Below are 20,152 nucleotides of genomic sequence, written 5' to 3'. Positions count from 1 at the left end.
TATGCTAATATTTTAAGAAGGACCTGTCAGTAAATGTCAAAAGAAAAATCTAGCATTGTACTCATGAAAAATTAAAATAAATTATTTAAAAACAGCATTTTGAATTTATCTTTTTCAGCTTAAATATTTAGATGTGCAAAGAAAATCTAAAGCATGAGAAATCTATGGGGCAATAGTTATCACCCCTTGTAATTGCTGTCTCTCTCTTACAATAAAAGAGCAACAAATGCTTGTTTTTCCCTTGCAAAAATAATTACCTAAGTGTAAATAACAGCCTGCTGCATATCAGGAATGTGGTAGTTTGAGAACAAAAATTTGTGTTGCAACTTAGGGTCAGCTGGAGATCCAGCACAATGAAAAACTGTAAGTCCTTTGTTGAAGCTGTTATTCAACTCATAGCTTTTGTAAACCGAATCAGTTTTTTCGGACCTGCAAAAAAATTCCTCCGAGGAGTTACTCATATTGCTTTAGGCTGAGGAAGTTGGGTAACGCTATATTAGGCTACAGGGGGGGAAAGCAATCTTGTCTTGTATTAACTTGCAATGGACACGAGATGGCGCAAACGGGCAGCTTTTACCAAATATTTAAAACCCGACTAAATTGTCTTTTTTTTTTGCCAAACTCAGAATAAATATTGCTTCACGTTGTGCGCATGCAACATAAAGGCTTAACAAAACTATGTTTGAATACATTTTACGCATTATATACAGTTAGTTTAAAAGCAGTTGAACAGTATGAGTCATAAAGTCATGGCAGGAAAATTTACGTCATGTTCATCTACCCAATGAGATGCGCTAACCTGCTCAGTGTTTCCACCAAGTAAATAAGCGATAAAAACCCAAACGATTTATTTTATGTGGAATTTTATATCTATTTTTTTTTTCAATTTAATCTTTTAAATGATTCAAATTATAATCTGACTGCTCTTTTTTTTTTTAAAGCGAGAATCCTTTCATAGAAGCCCGACCTGCGCCGCATCCCGAAGTAAACGTGACGCTCCACACGCCACGCAGCCGCAGCATCATCATCCCGCCCGACCTCCCCTTGTTCATGGTCATCATCAGCGCGCATGCACCGCCCCCGGATGGGGCTCCCTTTAAATGCCCACAGCCTTCCCATAACAGCGGCTGCATTTGTGCGGAAAGAGCGAAGGAGCAGTGACATTCCACCTCGTGTTTTCACCCGTTTAACTTAAACCGTAAAGGTAAGACATAAATAATTCAAGATTTATCCAAGATTCAGCGATAAATATGCTTATTTACTGCCTATTTGGGCATCATCAGCTGCATTTTTTAAACAATCTAATGATCATATTTGGCCGTTATTCTACTGTTGCTTTATGCTCAACAGCGGGTCAGGAATGTAATTTGATTGGAAAAAACCTGATATTTCTGCTTTTTGCGTAGCTCTCATAATTTCCAGGCGAATTGCCTATAAATCAAACCACTTTAAGATTCTATCGGTGTGACTCTGTCTTAGTGCCTGCAGCAGGGTTCTTGTAATGTACGCAGTGAGTAGCTACGCCCTGTATGTTCACTTGGAGGTGACTAATAACATGACACTATTGTTGGTCACACATATTTTCCAATTACTGATATATCATGGATTGATTATTCTAAATTAGACCAACCTGCCCCAAATTGTTCCTGGAAATCAATTTTCTTCGTCATTATGAAGACAGAACTTCATACTGATAATTCATAGGAAAAGCTGAAGAGCTCAACATGTGCTAATCCAGCAGCATCAATTAGACATGGCCCTAACTGTGATGCATGACATCCATCAAGCTCAACACAATCCACAGGAGTTGATGAACTACATTGCCATTAAATATATATACATATATATATATATTTATATATATATTCACCAGATGTTATATTTCTTTCATTTACTCTGTCACCTTAATTTTTACAGTCCAACTAATTCTCATTTGGAAGGGGTATGCCAAGTATAGCTTGTGCAGAGTAATCCTGTAACCTCTCATGAAGGGCAAATCCAGAGTGAAGCACAGCAAAGCTTCCAGTTCTTATCTGAGGAAGCAATGAGTTGATAATAGAATTAAAATACATCCATCCTGTTTATTGCTGCTTACTATAATGTGAAAAGCACATTGGTCTAAAAACCCTCACCAGGAGGTAGGCCCAATGCTGCCAGGTACTCCCCCTCCAGACAGCACTACGTGGTTGCCTTCACATCACAGCGGAAAACCAGCCTTGTCATACTGGTGACGCAGTTGTCTGCAAGCGGGAACACTCAGCCATGTCTGCCCAACCAGGAAACAAGAAGCTGTGTGCGATGAGGGGAAGGAATGACCCCTGCTGCAGTAACTTCCCCAGGCAGGGGCTGGCTATGAGGTGAACAGAGGCTCTGCGGAGCCCCATCTGCACATGGTGTGGGGAGAAAACATGGGGAGAGTTGAGTAATGAAAGGGTTTGTGGTAACACAAATGGCACACTTTTAGTTGTGATGACCTAATAATGAAATTTTAGTTATACTCTGCCAGCTGGGAGATGTCTTCATGTGAGGTGTAGCTCCACGGGTAACAGCCTCAGACACGGGGGGGTGGTGGCCTAGTGGTTAGAACAGGAGGTTTGCGTTCCAGAGGGGCCAGGTTCCTATCCCACAGATTGCCACTCAGGGTCCCTGAGCAAGACCCTTAGCCCCAGAATGCTCCCCGGGCGCCGCACAATGGCAGCCCACTGCTCCCTATAGGGGATGGGTTAAATGCAGAGGACAAATTTTGTTGTAATGTACATGTGCAATGACCAATAAAGATGATTATTATTATTAATATTACAATGCTTCAGCTCCTTCTCATCTGTCAACTCCCTCCTTCCCTCTGTGTAATTTCATTCTACAGATGTCCACTCACGAGAAGCTCATCAGTCATGTGATGAAGGAGGAGCCTGTTGGCTGCAGGAACAAGGTGACCGTGGTCGGAGTTGGCATGGTGGGCATGGCGTCCGCCATCAGCATACTGCTCAAGGTGTGTATGAGGGGCTTCAGGTGAATCTTCCAGAGTTAGAAGCATACAAAGAAAATACCGGCTTGTATTGTAAAGATGCAGAACAACTGGAAGAAATTATAGTTGCTGCAGACTAAAAACTAGAACCAGTATAGTACTTGAAATACAATGAAAATCAACATTTTGTAACATTAGAAGTAGAAACGTATTTTAATGTATTGGTATTTTATGCAATAGAGCAACACAGTGTAGAGCATAACAGTGAGCATAAAAGTGAAAGGCCAAAGAAACATCCACCAATCCATACATGCATCATCTATTCAAAATGTTTTACAGCTTCAAATCTGAAAATTGTGGTGTGCATTAGTATTAAGCCTACTTTACTCTGATACTCCTAAATAAAATTTAATGGTAAATGGCCTGAACTTGTATAGCACTTTATCAAGTCCCTAGAGAGTGGGGGTATGAACCAGAAACCCACCAATTACAGGACAAACTCCTACCACCCAAGCCACAGCCACCCCTCAAGTGCAACCAACTGGCTTTCAGAAATCCCTGAAGTAGTGAACAGAGTCTGCCTGTGTGTATTTTATTTAGGTCCAGCTGTTCTGTGAAGGCCGTAGAGTTTTTTTTAGAGAACATTAGTGAACAAACAGCTTTATGAAGACTGAGAAACAGCACGTCAGAAAAGAGATCTGGAGAAATTTAAACCAGGGTTACAGCATAAAACAACATTCCAGACTTTGAACATCTCCCAGAGCACTGTTCACTATCGGAAAATGGAACGATTATGACTGAACTACAAGCGACAAAGACATGGTCATTTGCCTAAACAGACAGGACAAGAAGAGCATTAACTAGAGCAGCAGCCAGTTAGCTAACGTTAACTCTGGCGGAGCTGCAGAGATCCATTGGTTAGGTGGTAGAAACTGTCAGTAGCAGAACTAATAATTGCACAGTCCATACAGCTACCCTTTATGGTAGAGTGGCAAGAAGAAAGCCATTGTTAAAAAAATGTCTTTACAGGTCCTCTTTACAGTTTGCTACAAGCCATGTAGGGGAGACATCAAACATGTGGATGAAGATCATCTGATCAAATGAGACCAAAATTGGCACTCAGGGCAGTGCAGAGAACACTAAAGGGGCAGGTGCTCAAAGCAAAAAAAGGGCACACATAACTGAAATCTAGGGTGGAATATTAGTAAGAATCTTACCCAGCTTTTACAGTTCAAAGTACTATGATCTACTTCAAAGAGCAAGCATGGAGATATACAATTGAATCAAATCTAGAGAAAACTATATTACAGAATACAACACCATTTCTCGTTCTCGTACTCGTCGTCTTCCGCTTATGCGGGACCGGGTCGCGGGGGCAGCAGACTCAGCAGAGACGCCCAGACGTCCCTCTTCCCAGACACCTCCTCCAGCTCCTCCGGGTGGAGCCCAAGCTGTTCCCAGGCCAGCTGAGAGACATAGTCCCTCCAGCGTGTCCTGGGCCGTTCCCTGGGCCTCCTCCCGGTGGGACGTGTGGTCCCAACAACACCATTTCATGTGTGTTAAATATTTTATGTGATCAGAATTTCACTCTGCAGGACTCCTTTCATCATAGGAAATATTGAGATTGTCAACCCTGCATATGAGCAAAATACGTAAATTAGAGAGCTAGACCACTGAAAGTATTTTGTTTTTACACAATTAAGCTCTTATAAATAGAGGGGCACATTACAACCTTTTAGTGTACTGTAATAAAGGCCCTAATAATAAATAAAGCAGCCTGGATGTTCTGTTCTTACAGTGGAGGTGTAGATGGTCCATTCAGCACAGCACAGGTGCATCAAACTTTAACACAGAACTGCAGACAATAAAATGAAAATGAGTTGTTGGCACATATTACCTTAGTGTTAATGGCACCATGAGAATACATGAAGCCTATGGACACTGCTGAGTGACCACCAAACTTTAGTTTAAACCTCCTGTATTTATGTTTGTGTTTTGTGATTACTTTTGTACATTTTCTTCTTTCCTTCTTTTTCTTTTCTTCTCAGTCTATTCTCTCTCTTTGTCCTCATTGTCTCATCCTAAACAAAAATGATTTTTCAGTCAATAGCTCAGCATAACAGAAGTCATTTTAGAGAAAATGACACATTGAGAGCCTCAGCAGGCTATAACGATGTTTGTTTTGAGTCTGGGTTGTGTTCTTTTTTTTACTAATCATACACTTTCACAGAACAGGAGCGCTTTCACTGGTCAAGACATATCTATCTAGAACTATAATCTATCAGACATAATGTGAGGGAGCCAATGTTTTATTTCAAAATTCACTGCTTATTTACAGCTATTTTTATTTTTCAGTCAAAACATTTAAAATCCAACTCCGGACAGCTGCTTGTTATTCTCATCCTTTCTGGTTGTGTGTTTACGAGGCAGTATGTGCTCCATCAGCCTTCATGTATTAGACATCAATAGAGGGTTATATTATTCAAACTTAAACTTTTTTTTTTTTTTTTACAGTTTCACAAAATCTGGCGGTGCAGCTTTAATATGTAAATGTATTCAGAGACACAGACAAACATTCTTTATTCAATGTACTGACAAGACAAGCAGTTTAAAATTCACCCACTGCTACCTAAACAAGTTCCTAGAAACAAGTCATTATAAATGTCTTGAAAGAATACAAAAAAGACATTTTTGATAAAATGATATCTTATTAAACTAAAACATAAAAACCCACATTGAGGAAAGGAATTGTGACAGAATTTTGATATAATCTACATAACGATTTGTTAGTGACAGGCTATTTACTTAATTCTAAACTTTAAAACTGGTTAATGAATTACTGCATTTTTATTGGATCCCAAAAAAGGTTAAATATATATATATATAGCAGCATCAATGCATCTCCTCACAGTAGCTTTTCTACCAATATTATGGTAATACTGGTGAACGACAGCTGTTGTTAACGCAAAAGAGAAGTGGCAAAGTCTTTAGCTAGCAGCTAGCTTATGACACAACGAACTACTGTCTGAGTAATAAAACCTGAATGGTCAGATAATTACAGCTTCTCCTCACCTGTCTCCTCTCGCTCAGAGTGCCAGAGCCCTCTCCTTTCTCCCCCTGCGTGTGTGTTGGGTTTCAACAGCTCTCTGCTCAGACTGCTCCCCTGTTGGTGATGAAGCAGAAACAATACAAAGCTGTTGATAAAAGTACAAGTACTTATATCTTATAATTTCACTCACTTACCGGTTTAATGACCAACAACTGTCCTGGAATCTGGACCGATAGCGAGGTAATGTGGGCTCCATAGTCTGCGTCTGCGCGCGTCACAGCGACAAAAGGTCAAAGGTAACAGGGTGACTGGGGGGCATCTCTCTTATGAAATAACATTCAATAAATAAATATTTTGACCAAAAGGGCACTTTTGGGCAAGGAGCAAAAAGGGCAGGTGCTCCAGCCAGGCATAACTCCAGAGCTACAATATAATGGTTTAGATTAAAACATATTCATAAGTTTGAAGAGCCACGTCAAAGTCTTTGTCGGAATCCATTTAAGATTCTGTGGCAAAACTTGAAAATTGATGTTCCAGATGTTCTCCATTTAGTGTTACTAAGCTTGGGTTAATTTCTACGAAGAACAATGAGCAAGGTTTCAGCTTGTAGATGTGCAAAGCTGGAAAACACATGCCACAAAAGACTGACAGATGTAGTTGCAGCAAAAAGTGGTTCCACATAATATTGACTCAGAGGGAGTAAAAAAAATCCATGCCAGATTTTAAGATTTTTTTTTTTTTTTTCAAAAACTACAGTCCATGCATTTTTATTCACAATTATCCACTAGTTTATGTTAGTCTGTAATATAAAACCTCAATAGACTACAGTGAGAATTGTGGTTGTAATGTAGCAAAAAGGGGGTAAATGTCCAAACTTAAAGAACTATGAAAGAAAAACTCACAGACTGTGATTATATTCTTTACTGGTTATAACAAATTGGCTGATTTGAGCAAGCTCTTTTTGTAGCTGTAACTGTACATACGTTTGACTCATATGCATAAACTCAGGATCTGTGTGACGAGCTGGCCCTGGTTGACGTGATGGAAGACAAGTTGAAGGGTGAGGCCATGGACCTGCAGCATGGAGCCCTCTTCCTCAAAACGCACAAGATTGTGGCCGACAAAGGTGAGATGATGATTAAATCTACCAGCAGAGGTCTTACGCAACAAACCATATCCTAATGTTCCCTATGTCATTTTCTCAGACTACAGTGTGACTGCCAACTCCAAGGTGGTGGTGGTGACTGCCGGGGCCCGGCAGCAGGAGGGCGAGAGCCGCCTTAATCTGGTGCAGCGCAACGTTAACATCTTTAAGTTTATCATCCCAAACATTGTGAAATACAGCCCCAACTGCATCCTGCTTGTGGTCTCAAACCCAGGTAAGTCAGAGGACAATGAGATAAAGTCTAGCCTTGCCAGAAAAGCACTGGCTTGCGTGTTTATATATTTTTTGTACTTTTCCAGTTGACATTTTGACCTATGTGGCGTGGAAGCTGAGTGGTTTCCCTCGTCACCGGGTCATTGGCTCTGGCACTAACCTGGATAGCGCCCGTTTCCGTCACCTCATGGGAGAGAAGTTCCACCTCCACCCTTCAAGCTGTCATGGCTGGATCATCGGAGAGCACGGAGACTCCAGTGGTATGCAAGTCTTTCTAAAAATAAGAGCAGATAGTCTTCTCAGCCTCCTCTGCAGTTTGTTTTTCTATTTTGAGATCAGTCATTCAAATACACACTGCAGTGCCTTGCAAAAGTATTCATACCCCCTGAACCTTTTCACATTTTGACACCTTACAACAACATTGAATGTGTTACGATCTTATATTGCAGAAGTGGAAGGAAAACAATACATGGTTTTTCACATTTATTTTACACATGAAAATTTGAAGTGGGGCCTTTTGTGTAATTACAGCTGCAAGTCTTTCATAGTATCCCTACCAGCTTTTCACATTAAGAAATTTTTCTCGTCCTCTTCTAAAAAGCTCAATCAGATTGGATGAAGAGTGGTCATATACATGGGCAACGTATATTACTCAATTGAATTTATGGCTGTACTTTGACTGGGCCTTTCTTCCAGAATTGCTCTTTATTTAGCTTCCTCTATCTTGCCATCAACTCTGACCATGCAGCTTTCCAGTTAAATAAAACCATCCCCGCAGTATGATTCTGACACCACTGTGTTTTACTGCAGAGGATAGTATGTTTAGGCTTCCCATATTTTCATTTGTACAAAAAAATGAGGCCCTTTCTAAAAAGATCTCAATAAGTTAGATTCAATTTTGTAGTTGCAATGTTACAAAAGGGCAAACAGTTTAAGGGGTTTGGACCCTTTGACAAGGCACTGTACATCACTACATATATTTCAGTGTATTTAAGTAAAACTACAATATAATAGTCTAAATGATGCTTCCACAGTGGCTGTGTGGAGTGGTGTGAACATTGCTGGAGTATCTCTGCAAAGCCTCAACCCAAATATGGGGGCAGATGGTGACAGTGAGAACTGGAAGGACCTGCATAAGAAGGTGGTTGATGGGTAAGTGTGATGCAGACCCACCCACTCACAGACTGTCGTTTGCCATTGTTATTTATTTCTCTTGGGTTGAAATTGTTTGTGCAGGTTTTGACTGATTCACTGGTAAAATATACCGTTATGTACACTTCAGTTTACTTTTAGGTTGATTTTTTTTTTATTATTTTACATTTTTGAACTTTGCTCCTTTGGCCTGCAAGATAAATCCCCTCTTAAATTCCTAAAGTAATTAATGAATTTTTTGACCAAACTGTGAGACCATGTTGTATTTCACGATCTTGCAGTGCCATTTGTTTGACTGATCCATGATGCAAACGTTTGCTATTTAACTTTTGACATTGCTCCTTTATTTTGTCAGGCACCAAACGTGACTAATCTAAGATTAGCCAGGTAGAACACAATAGGTTAACTTATCATAAATGTCAAGGTATCAGTTGTGAAATTGAAAGATTACAATCCTGGAACAAAGATGGATACATTTACACAGTGTGTCTCAACACTGGGTTAACAACTGGGAAAGCTGCACAAAGGTGCTGCTTTAATTGTAAATTCAGCTAAGTCACAGCAAATAAGACCAACCAACATGAAGTACTTATAATTCTGTAAAAAGCTGTCTTTCTGGGGGTTTTTTTTTAAACCATGGGAATAAAATAGTGTCTGAATTTGTATCAGTTCAGGAGGTTTGAAGCTGTTGTGGCAATTGTTTTCTACATATCTAAAAATCACAGGGCCTATGAGGTCATCAAGCTGAAGGGCTACACTTCCTGGGCAATTGGCATGTCTGTGGCTGACTTAGTAGAGAGCATCATTAAGAACCTGCACAAAGTTCACCCTGTGTCCACACTTATCCAGGTATGAATGAACACATGCAATGCATTTCGATGTGTGTAAAACTAAATTGGTCTCTTAACAGTCGTTTCATTCTTCTTTCCCTTTGATAGGGCATGCATGGTGTAAAGGATGAGGTTTTCCTGAGCATCCCGTGTGTTCTGGGCAACAGTGGCCTGACAGATGTCGTTCACATGACGCTGAAACCTGAGGAGGAGAAGCAGCTGGTGAAGAGCGCTGAGACCCTTTGGGGCGTGCAGAAAGAGCTCACTCTGTGAAGAGCTCTTCTTTAAAACCTAAACTTTTCTGAAAAATCACAACAAACACTGCGGTTGACCCCCTTCTACCATACCTCTCATGTGCTTCCCAAAGCGAGACTTCCAAATATCATAAAGGCGAAGTGTTCATAGCTAGGCCACTCAAAAGATGGGTGTTACACTTTTATGCTCACATACTATCATTTTGCTTTTCCACCACCCACCTGTCCTCATCCATCTGTAGCCAAGAGACTTTTACCCCCTCAGTGTTTAAGGTCAACCCATTTGGAGTAGAGTGCATATCTATTTACTACTCTCTACTTAAGGAGTTTCAGACCGTTGCATATTAGTTGGATGTAATCTGTGTACTGTCTGTCAGTGTTTTTTGCTGTGTTTTCTGTACACTCTGAACAATATTTGTTAATTTTGTGGTTGTAACTAGTCATTTTATTCCACTGGGTAATCTCTGTTTATAAGTGGCATAACAGAGACATTCCATTCTCTACGAGGAGTGATCACTACTAACTTACAGTCATAACAACACCGCCACAAATTGGTTATCACTGGGCCAAAATCCTGTGATTCCAAAGTACTTTAATTATTTCAGTAACTGAAGTCCTCTGAAGCAAACCTAACCACAAGTGCACTGAAATACAGGTACGATTTAAAGGGGTTACTGGTGGGATCCTGGCATAGTTTAACCAGGGAGTCAGGGGAGACTAGTCAGCCAGCATGTTTACCTTAGATTAGGTATAAAAAATAAAAAAAACAAGAGCAATGGTTCTGAGATTGTTGTTTGCGCACAGAAATACCCAGAAGTTTTATATTTAACTCCAAAGGTAAATTATATTATAAAATATATATAACGTTGCTGCATTCACATTTACTGTATCACTTACAGAGGAACTGTTCCTGTCATGGCAGCTTGGTATCTTTATTTGCTGTAGCATCAAATAAACCTGCCAGAATAGTGATGGATGTCTTTATTTATTTGTGTTTCCAACCAAACAAGATGAGCTCTGCGTTGCTGGGCTGAAAACACATCACCATGTGGGATATTTAGCAAAGCTTAATAGATGTCAGGGGATGCAGAAAAAAAACGTTTTCGGCGTCCTTTGCCTTTCTGTTTTACTTAAAGTTACAAGCCCAGTGGTGCCACCAGGGTGGGGGTAAAGGTCACTGCAATCACTTTGCAACCCACCCCCTCCTTCCAGGCAAGAGTGGCTTACATATTTGTTATACAATACTTTAAGAGAATACACGATAAGGCTCAATGAATTGCAACATGTATATTTACAAATATTAATCTTTCATTTATTGGTGGTCATAGAGCTGCTTTTTGAAACTCAGTCACTCTTGGACCCACCCTCAAATGATACCAAGATTTCACATTTGGCACAAAAACTTGCATTAGAAACAGGATATTAATATCACGTACACTAAAAGTATGTTCTAACATATTACATGACTTTGGTATATAGGAACTTAAACAGTACCGAAAAATCCTGAGCAAGATTTATTACAGCTAGACATACTGTAATGTTCAGGTATGGCCTTAAAATTGTATTATTAGTATTTACTACGATAACTCTTTTGGGCTATATGTCTATGCTTGCCATTAGACGGAGCCCCACAAATATAAAAATAATACTCTTATAGCTGTATAAAATATGCTTCTACACCCGGCACATATAATGCAATTGTAACCCATAACAGCAAGAAACAATTGCAAACATTAGTTTATAATTATGAAGATAAATCAAAATTCTAATATTAAAAAAAAAAATCTCCAATAACGATAAATGACACATTTACTGCCCGTTTCCAATAGCAACATAAGTATACATACATAAATATAAAACGTATTTCAGTTTATTTAGCATAAATTGCTAAATAAATCCCAGGCAGCATATCTATCTATATCTATATATCTATTTCTATAAATATATATATATATTGATCAGGTACCGGTGGAAAAGGGACAAATTGTGTACCTTTCGACTTTCCATACAGCTTTGCCAAAACACATTAATCACCTTAATATTCTCCACCAAAACCAGAAAACCGTGGGAAAGAAACCCTCTTGAATGTTAGATGCCAATTCTCAGTAAACGGGACTTGAAAAGCAAACGGGTCCAGACACAAACCCAAATTATTGGACCTGCCTGCTGGTGTAAAAAAAAACAAAAAAAAAAACAGTAGATATTTAAAGGTAGACCTCAATCTTATGCTTGTTTTCAGGAACATACCATCTTGCGGTACCTGTCTTTTTAAGAGTTCTTGCTTTTTTATCTATGAATAACATCTGACCTTGAGAAGTATCTTTGCGTTTTTAATATTACAGTATAATAAATTCAGACGACTCATTAAATCAGAACTTTAATTTTTACTGCTTTACATAAATCTACAGATATAAAAGAACAGGTGGCCTACGGTTGAATTGAAAACAAAAAAATAAGATTCTATAATACAATTCAAAGTGCATTTAGTAAAAGGCTAATTTGAAAGACAACACTTTACATAACTTAACATATTGATTAGTTTAATAGTTCTTTTTTGTACCCTTTATCCCTCAACATTATTCAAAACCTTTTAATGAAAACCCAACGTTCTCAGCAGGACTGAGCATGAGTGGATAGCACAAGTACTGAAAAGTAAAACAAACAAAAAGAAAGAATGAATCCTTTGTGATTTCTTAATATGAATGCTAAGGCTGTACAACTATTTAACTTAACTGACTGTTCAATGCACTCAAACTGAAGTGTAAGCCTGGGCTGGTGAGACATGACCTAAAACCTCTGGACTATCACAAGGGAAACATGTAGAGAGGGTCAGACATTTTGAAGATAAAACTAAAGCTCAGTACCTACCCCATATGTGACCGAAAGTCCATGTAGGTCATGACCTCCACTGTGTAAAAATGATCTCTATGGTTCCAAGATTAATAAACATGACCCACAACTTACACACCATAAATCCAGAGGCTTGGCTCATGTCATGTGGAGCACCTTCTCTGGATGTTTTCTAGTGTACAATCAGAAATATTCATATGGAGAAGGAAACAGGGCTTGAAAACACATTCAAGCAGTCTTTCCCCAGTACTATAGGTGCCAACTAGACTAAATATCTAGTCCACCAAAAAGACCAAATTTATTAATGGATGGAGTGTAGGATGACGTATACAAATTACCGAACAAAGTAGCTGATTATCTGGATGGCGCCTGTGACCTAACATGGTGTCAAATATAAAAGAGGCCACATTCAGACATTTCAGAATTCTTCATAAATGCTTCTTCTCTTGTAATATTTTCGTTAAAAAGAGGCAGCAGGTTTGTGTACAAGAAGACTGTATAAAGGAAATAAACAGCAGGAAGAATAGAAGGAGTGTGAATATAAGCACGTTTCCGAGCTATCATCGTGGGTCAGTACAGGTCACTTAGGCCGGCGGTCTTACGAGCTTTCTGCATGAGAGCCCGAAGCTGGAACTGCTTCCTTGACAGAAGGCGTACGTGCTGCAACAGAAGAAAACAAGACTGAATATGGAAAACATTACAGAGAACTACAGCAAGCAGCTGCCAGGGATACTTTTTACTGAGCTACCTTGAGGAAAACCTCCAAATCTATGACACCTCTACGCAGGGCCTCTCCCAGGTAGAAGATTGTATCTTCAATTGCATTTTCTTCTGCATACAGATTCAGAATCTGCTTGTACAGAGGAGCTGTGGGCACAATGACATCATCTATATCATTGTTCTCTGATTGGTTCTCCATTTTCTCCAAGGCTTCAGTTAATTCCTCATCTTTCTTCTTCAGCAGATCAATGTTCTTGTCAACATCAGTCTGTTGGAAACAACAAAAGTGGAGCGTCATAAACACGGAAGGAGGAAAAAGAAAAACAAGATGTAAGAGTACAAAGGACACGGGATCTTACCACTTCCTGGTCAAGTCTTGAGATCATCTCCTCCAGCTTCTGATGCCCTTTCTTAAGATCTTCCTCTGTTCGCTTCAAGGCATCCAGCTCTGCCTGAGCTCTGTCCATCTCCTCCTTCATCCTCCAGCGAAGTTTGTCACTTACGGCGGAAATTAGAGATGCACGAATGGTGTCTTCGCCAATGGTGCCATCCCTGGTTGGCCCTTAGGAGGGACAGAAAAAAATTCTGTGAGACAATGAGGTAAAACATAATTGCACCATAGCAGTGAATCGGCAGTTAATCTGAAGCCTCTCAACTTTGAAGTTTATAGTTATTGTAGCATCTTTCATAAGACCAGTGTTTCCCCAGTCATTGTGCTGGAGGGGCGCCCCTCTTCTTCAATGATCCCCTCTGCCCGCCTCTAGAGAATCAAGTTAATAATTATATGAAATTATTTTCTAAATAATGTAGATAACAACAGGTGTCATTTAAGGTTACTTTTCCTATGTAAAACAGGTCTATACATTCTCCTATTATGAAACAATCAAAATAATCTGATTTATATTTTCACAGCACTGTCATTTAGTGAGCTCTGTATCACTCCTAAACGCACAGACACAAACTGCGCCAGAAAAGATGTCGCAACCACCTGCAAAACAAGCTAACATTTCTGCATTTTTTTAAAAACACCCCCAGAGTTGTGAGGATAGCAAAACTAACTCTCCTTCAAATGGCAGCCATAACTCTTACCCCATATCCAACTACAGAAAATAGCTTAACTGTTTTAGGCCCCAGCCCTTACAAACAGCAAAACTCGACAAGTCGCCAGGTGACAGATTTTGACCTGGCTGGGGTGTCAGAGGGGAAAAACTCGCTGGCTGTACAAGACTGATGTTGGTATGTATGTATTTATGTATGTATGTACAGTTCAATTACAATTACAGTTACAATGCATAGTTCAGGCTATGCATTATGAATGCACTGACAAATTTTTCTAAAGCTTGAGACACGTTTATGTCTGAAGTCAGCACCACAAATGTCAGCCGACTCCTGTAAGAGGGAAAACCAATTTCTTCCTGTCACAAAAGGAGCCACCTAAAGGTCTTCCTGCATGCTACTCGATGAGCAGCGTAGAAGAGTCTTTGTGTAAGATATTCTCAGTGGGTGTAGAGACATATTTTGTGAGGAGCAGGGAGAGATCAATCCAGTACTTTGGCCTTTAATACCCCCCACTCCAGTTACAGCTGTGGCCTTTCAGAGGCGACTCGGCGTGCCACTGAAGTCACTTGGAGGGTGACACAGTTTAAGTAAAAAGGTCAAGGGTCTTCATTCAACGTTGAATAAGGAATATGGAGACAGATATTTACAGTTTGTGAGCCAGCATATATTTTTCTCGACATTAGCACAAACTATGGGAAAACTCTGCCCAAACTAACATAGATGCAAACATAAGAAGACATCTGAGCGAAGCATCAAAAACCTAAGTCTAATACATACCCACTGTGGAGACTGGAGTCTGGGTTGGGTAGTGTGCAGGTCCAGCTGTGGCTGGATAGGAGTTTCCTGCTGGGTACTGGTATGCTGGGTAACCTCTGAAAATAGGTACATTATTATTAAAAAGGCCACTTCTTTATGTTTTTACCCTTAAAAAAAACTAAATTTATAGTTAAAAACACTAGAAGCCAGCTATAGCTTACTTTAGTTTCATTTGTTTTGCCCACAGCTTTACTCGCATCTTACATTTACTTAAACTCAGGCCGCTGTTTTAGAAATTTATATATAAACAAACATCTGTATTCAGATCATACCTCATTTCCAAGAACAGTTAAGTAAAGATTTTGGAAGAAAAAACATACTATCAACAGATCTTTCATTTAAAATATGACCTTATTTACTTAGAAAACATGACGGCCATTATCAACAATGAAAAAACCTGTCTGAAAGGTCACTGAATAAAATCACAACATCCTGGCACTTGGTTGCTAGAAAACACAATATGCAGGTGGTGCCACTGTGTAGAAACATCTTACCCTGGATTCGGATTGGGGCCGTAAGGTGAGACTGCAGGCATCCCAGGCATATAGGAAGCTGAAGAAGACAAACAGTGTTTCAGAGAATAACTAAAGAGCGTGTTTTGAGGAATAAATGGTGAAAACCCCCTAAATCACAGAAAGATTTTCAGTCATGATGTGTTGCCATGGTATGTGAGCGCCACCTGCTGCTGAACGTAATAAGTGCATTGTGTGAAACAGACTTGGACTAAAGATGACAAGACATTTTGACCAAACCCTACTTAATTAGAGCCATTGCTAAAAATAACATATTGCTAGCTGAAAATCATATGTACAATTTTTTTGCACTTTGAAAAGCATATGTTGAAACAAAAATGTTGAAAATTAAAATGAAAAAAAAAAACAAAAAAACAACAACAACAAAAAACTATTAAATCTGTTTTCATTAAATAAGTAATGTATATAGCCTAACATGTATTCTAAACAAATAAGTAAAAATGTTATTTTATCTTTGTAAAAATAAGGAATATTAAGTATATGGTTATAAATTTTATAACATGTAAGTCTAAAATAAATTATGATGTCTTTGATATAATTATTGTGGCTAAAATAACAGAAAACCTTTGAGTTGCATTGATAAGTTACTCTGAATAAATATGCTGTACTGGCATTAGTTAGAAAACAAATTGGGAACAACCCATGACTATGAAGCTTTCAAGAAAAACAAAAGCTCTTAAAGGGTTACCTTCTTTTTTTTTAGCAAAAATGACTTCACTTACAGTTTGGGGGTCCAGCTGCTTGAAAGCTTGGGAAGGGGGGTTGCGTGGTGGGACGGGAAAACACTGGGGGCTCCTCTCCAAACACAACAATCATCACCTGAATCAGGCCATACAGGTCTGACTGAGGCTGTTAAGCATACAGAGATATGTTTTACCGACTTAAGATTTTCATTTGTTCCCTTCTGAACAGGATGCTGAGGAGAAATGCTTAAAAAACTACAGCTAGGTGGTTCACAACAGTAAATAACTTTAGGAGACTTTCTAACAAATAAATCCAGCAACATACACTACTAATATGCGTGTGGTCTGAGCCATTACACCTAAACCTTCTGATAGCTTTCACACACACATTTTACAACCAGGTACGAAAAGGACACCATACTTACATGTTTCCACTCATGTAGATACGGCAGGTATATTTTGCCATTGGCATCAATGTGCTTGCCTGTCTTGATCATCATGGTACTGGTAGGTTTTACAAAGCATATAGGTGGGTTATAGGGATATGTGTCCAGCAACCACAAACACACAGGGATGTTGTAGACATTGCCTAGAGAAAAGAACAAAACAAAGTGTGTGATCATATTAATGGCAGTTAAGAGTTTGTGGATATTCTCCTCTTAACTAAATCTGGTGACCTTTTTGTTGTTCATTTACTGCAGCTGGAATGTTACGTGAACTCAAACTATGCTGCACAGCCTCGCTGCATCTCTTTGCACAAATATACTGAAAAAGGCTAAAGTGATAAAAAGAAACAAAATATACAAAAAAAAAAAAAAAAACTCAAAGATTACTTTGTTAGTAGTGGTAATACAAATGAAAATTTCAAAAATAACTGTCAACAAGTCCTGAAATATCTTAACCCCTAAAATCATGAGGTAAGAGTGATGACTGTACCACAATTCATGGGTATCTCAAGTGATAAAAAATAGCAAATGACCACACAATTCAGAACGTTTACAGGAGATTGTTGTGAATGTAGTATCCTAAAAGGTTCATTCCCTTACTTTTCTAGATTTTTTGAAAAACAATTAGCAACTTCTTTTACATTTTTTTTATATTAAGAGAAAAAAAAATCCTCTTTACCTCTATAGCTCACAGGAACAGTGCCAGCCAAGCTCATTAGGTCTCTCGATGACCCATCATTAAACACTAGAACCCAAGAAAATGCAAATTATCATGTGAGCATACAGTTTAAAAATAGACCAAACTGCCAAAACACAGAAGGACATATAAGTTAGTTTACCATAAGCATCCATAACCGGCTTCAGGTCCTTGTATTGTGAGATGACATTGGTTATCTCACGAACAGTCAGATCTCTATACTTGTATTGCTAAACAACAACAAAATTGAAAGGTGGGGAAATAAACATAAAAAATATGAGTTTAGACCATAATTTTTGACATTTGACTAACCAAACGGAGTTGAAAAATTATGTGTGCTTGGCTGATGGAATTTAACGTTGGCTCACTTCTGATTTTGTTATTTGGATAGAACATACACCTCACCATGAACCATGACAACTACTGCAAAGACCCAGTTAGATTTACGCATAAAATTTTAAATTGTGGGAGAATTTAAAGTTTTGTTTTAGTTCTACACAAAACGAGATGACAGTGTCAAGACAGTTTTGAAATATTTAAAGGATTATCAAAAAGGGTGATTAATTGTACATTTTGCGATAGTAAATCAACACATTAAAATCATTAGCAGCTTCATTAAAGTTATTAATAATTAAGTAATCCTTGGGTCATTTCAACATTGCAGTTTTTCCTCAAACATTACTTAGTGACATTTCCTTCAAAAGGACAGGAACCAAATGTCACTCTGTATGTATGAGACATTAATAAATAACACAGAACATTATCCTGTCATAATCTAACGTGACATTTACCTAGAGGCTATCACATATATTTCTTTAAGTGCAACACGCATTAGCACGAAGTATCTCACCGAAATGCATCACATTATTGCACCTGTAAAACAAAAACTTTAAATCGTGCTAAAAAAAAAGGCAGTTTCCTGGACCCCGATTCCACGGAATATTAGCCTATTTACATGAAATCATGGTCAGATCTAGCTAACCCATAGCCGTTTGGAGCAGAACCTACCTTTAGCATTTTTTTCAAAGCGCCTTCGTTGACAACTGCCATGTTTCTTGGAAGTGTGTAGAAATCGCTGTTAATAATTACTTGTGCCTGAAGAGTTGGTATTTCAAGCCAACTGCTCTGACATAGATAAACTGAAGCTTTTAGCTAGCAAGAGTTTAATGCTAGGCTAATATTAGCCTAGCCAAGAGACGACAACAGACAGCACTCGCGTTTCCTTCGAAATATTCCAAGTCAGTGTAAGTAATATATCTGGTTTACAGTTTGATAATACGCCCTTTAGTAACCAGCATGAATAGCTAATTTGGACTTCTAGAAAACGATTTAAAAAAAAAAAAGGTTCCGACGCTGTACAAAAGAAACGTCCGGGTATCTTCTCAACTATTTCCGGTCTGTGACGTTATGTTTGGCGTAAATGGTGACGTCTGTTTTCGGAATCCACTTGCCGTAGGCTCCTTTAACTCCTATGCAGGTCCTAAATACTAATATAAGAATTTTTCATTATATATTTGGATTGTGTAAAGATACCTATTGTATTGCAAGAAAAAACATTTATTAATAATAATAATAATAATAATATATATATATATAATAAAACTAAATAAAATTGTTGACCCTCATAGTATAAACTGATCAGTAAAAACAAAAACAAATCTTTTGAATTTCTAAATCCAAAAAACCTAACACATGGATCGAAATTCAGACTCATATATGCTAAGATTTCTCACAAAGAAAATGATCACAGTAACAAAAAGGAACATTTCTATATTTTACAGTGATGCTGAAAAGAAATTATTCATTATGTAACTGTTTCTAGCAGACACTTTTGGCCAAACCCCAGGTATGTAAAAATGTTCATGATATCCTCCATGTTGACAAAAGGTATGGATCCATCTGAGGAAAAACCAACCCCAGAGCATGATGTTACCATCTCCATGCTTCACTCTGGGAAGGTGTTCTTTTGATGATGGGTTGTGTTGTTTTTGTTCCAAACTTAAATGTGGCAAAAGGTTCACGTTTGGTTTTATCAGATCACACATTCTTTCACAATGTTTTTGGGAGATTTAGCAAGCCCTTAATGTTTCCTTTGACAGAAAGCATCTCGGTCCTTTAACTATAGTCCTTAGGTCAGGCATATTTAAAATACACACGATTATTGTCACATGTAAAACACAGCCAGTACCCCACAGAAATGCCTGGAGTTCCTTCAGTGTTACTGTCAGGCTTTTTTTTAAACTACACTGACTAGTTATGGAAAAACATCCAGTTTTAGTGATGTCATTGTTGTTCCAGCTTTCTCCAGTTACTAATGACTGTCCTTACTGTGCCCTGGTACACATACAGTGCTTTTGACTTTTTTGCACCTTTTGCCAGGTTGACACCTTTAAACAGTGAGATCTTTGATCCCGTTTTAATCACCCTGCTTACTAAATGGTGTAAATAAGCAATTGTCAAGCAAATCTGACTAGGAAAGCTGAACTTCATTTCAGGTTAATCAGATTCTCTATAAGTAATGGTAGGTGTATATCCAAGAATGCTGGAACTGAATAAAAGGTGCTTCAAAAAAATATTAGTTTAAGGGTGTGTACTTAGGTACATTGCACAAGATGTACACTCCTAATCAAAACCCCACCAGAAAATAAAGTTTTTACATTTCATATTGTTGAATCATAAGTTTTTTAAGTGGAGTTTTGGCTGGCATTTTAGGAGGGGTG

The 20,152-nt window shown here is 38.5% G+C and overlaps 2 protein-coding genes across 2 annotated transcripts; one reads left to right on the top strand and one right to left on the bottom strand.

Annotated features, from left to right (window-relative positions):
• The first annotated feature begins 1,047 nt into the window (after positions 1 to 1,047).
• On the top strand, positions 1,048 to 10,600 carry ldha (lactate dehydrogenase A4). The gene is made up of 8 exons (XM_047387685.1): positions 1,048 to 1,204; positions 2,864 to 2,989; positions 7,023 to 7,140; positions 7,220 to 7,393; positions 7,479 to 7,652; positions 8,427 to 8,544; positions 9,270 to 9,393; positions 9,483 to 10,600. The coding sequence occupies exons 2-8, from the start codon at positions 2,864 to 2,866 to the stop codon at positions 9,645 to 9,647; spliced, it is 999 nt and encodes a 332-aa protein (XP_047243641.1). The 5' UTR covers positions 1,048 to 1,204; the 3' UTR covers positions 9,648 to 10,600.
• Positions 10,601 to 11,989: 1,389 nt separating this feature from the next.
• On the bottom strand, positions 11,990 to 18,836 carry tsg101a (tumor susceptibility 101a). The gene is made up of 10 exons (XM_047387674.1): positions 18,441 to 18,836; positions 17,575 to 17,662; positions 17,415 to 17,480; positions 16,715 to 16,878; positions 16,329 to 16,455; positions 15,568 to 15,625; positions 15,035 to 15,129; positions 13,558 to 13,760; positions 13,227 to 13,466; positions 11,990 to 13,138 (listed from the first exon to the last, which is right to left on the bottom strand). The coding sequence occupies exons 1-10, from the start codon at positions 18,480 to 18,482 to the stop codon at positions 13,049 to 13,051; spliced, it is 1,173 nt and encodes a 390-aa protein (XP_047243630.1). The 5' UTR covers positions 18,483 to 18,836; the 3' UTR covers positions 11,990 to 13,048.
• Between the last annotated feature and the right edge of the window lie 1,316 nt (positions 18,837 to 20,152).

The sequence above is a fragment of the Girardinichthys multiradiatus genome, chromosome 2 (genome assembly GCF_021462225.1).
Source record: "Girardinichthys multiradiatus isolate DD_20200921_A chromosome 2, DD_fGirMul_XY1, whole genome shotgun sequence".
NCBI classification, from domain to species: Eukaryota; Metazoa; Chordata; class Actinopteri; order Cyprinodontiformes; family Goodeidae; genus Girardinichthys; species Girardinichthys multiradiatus.
The sequence above is the reverse complement of the archived record's forward strand: the minus strand, read 5'-3'. Positions and strand labels throughout refer to the sequence as shown.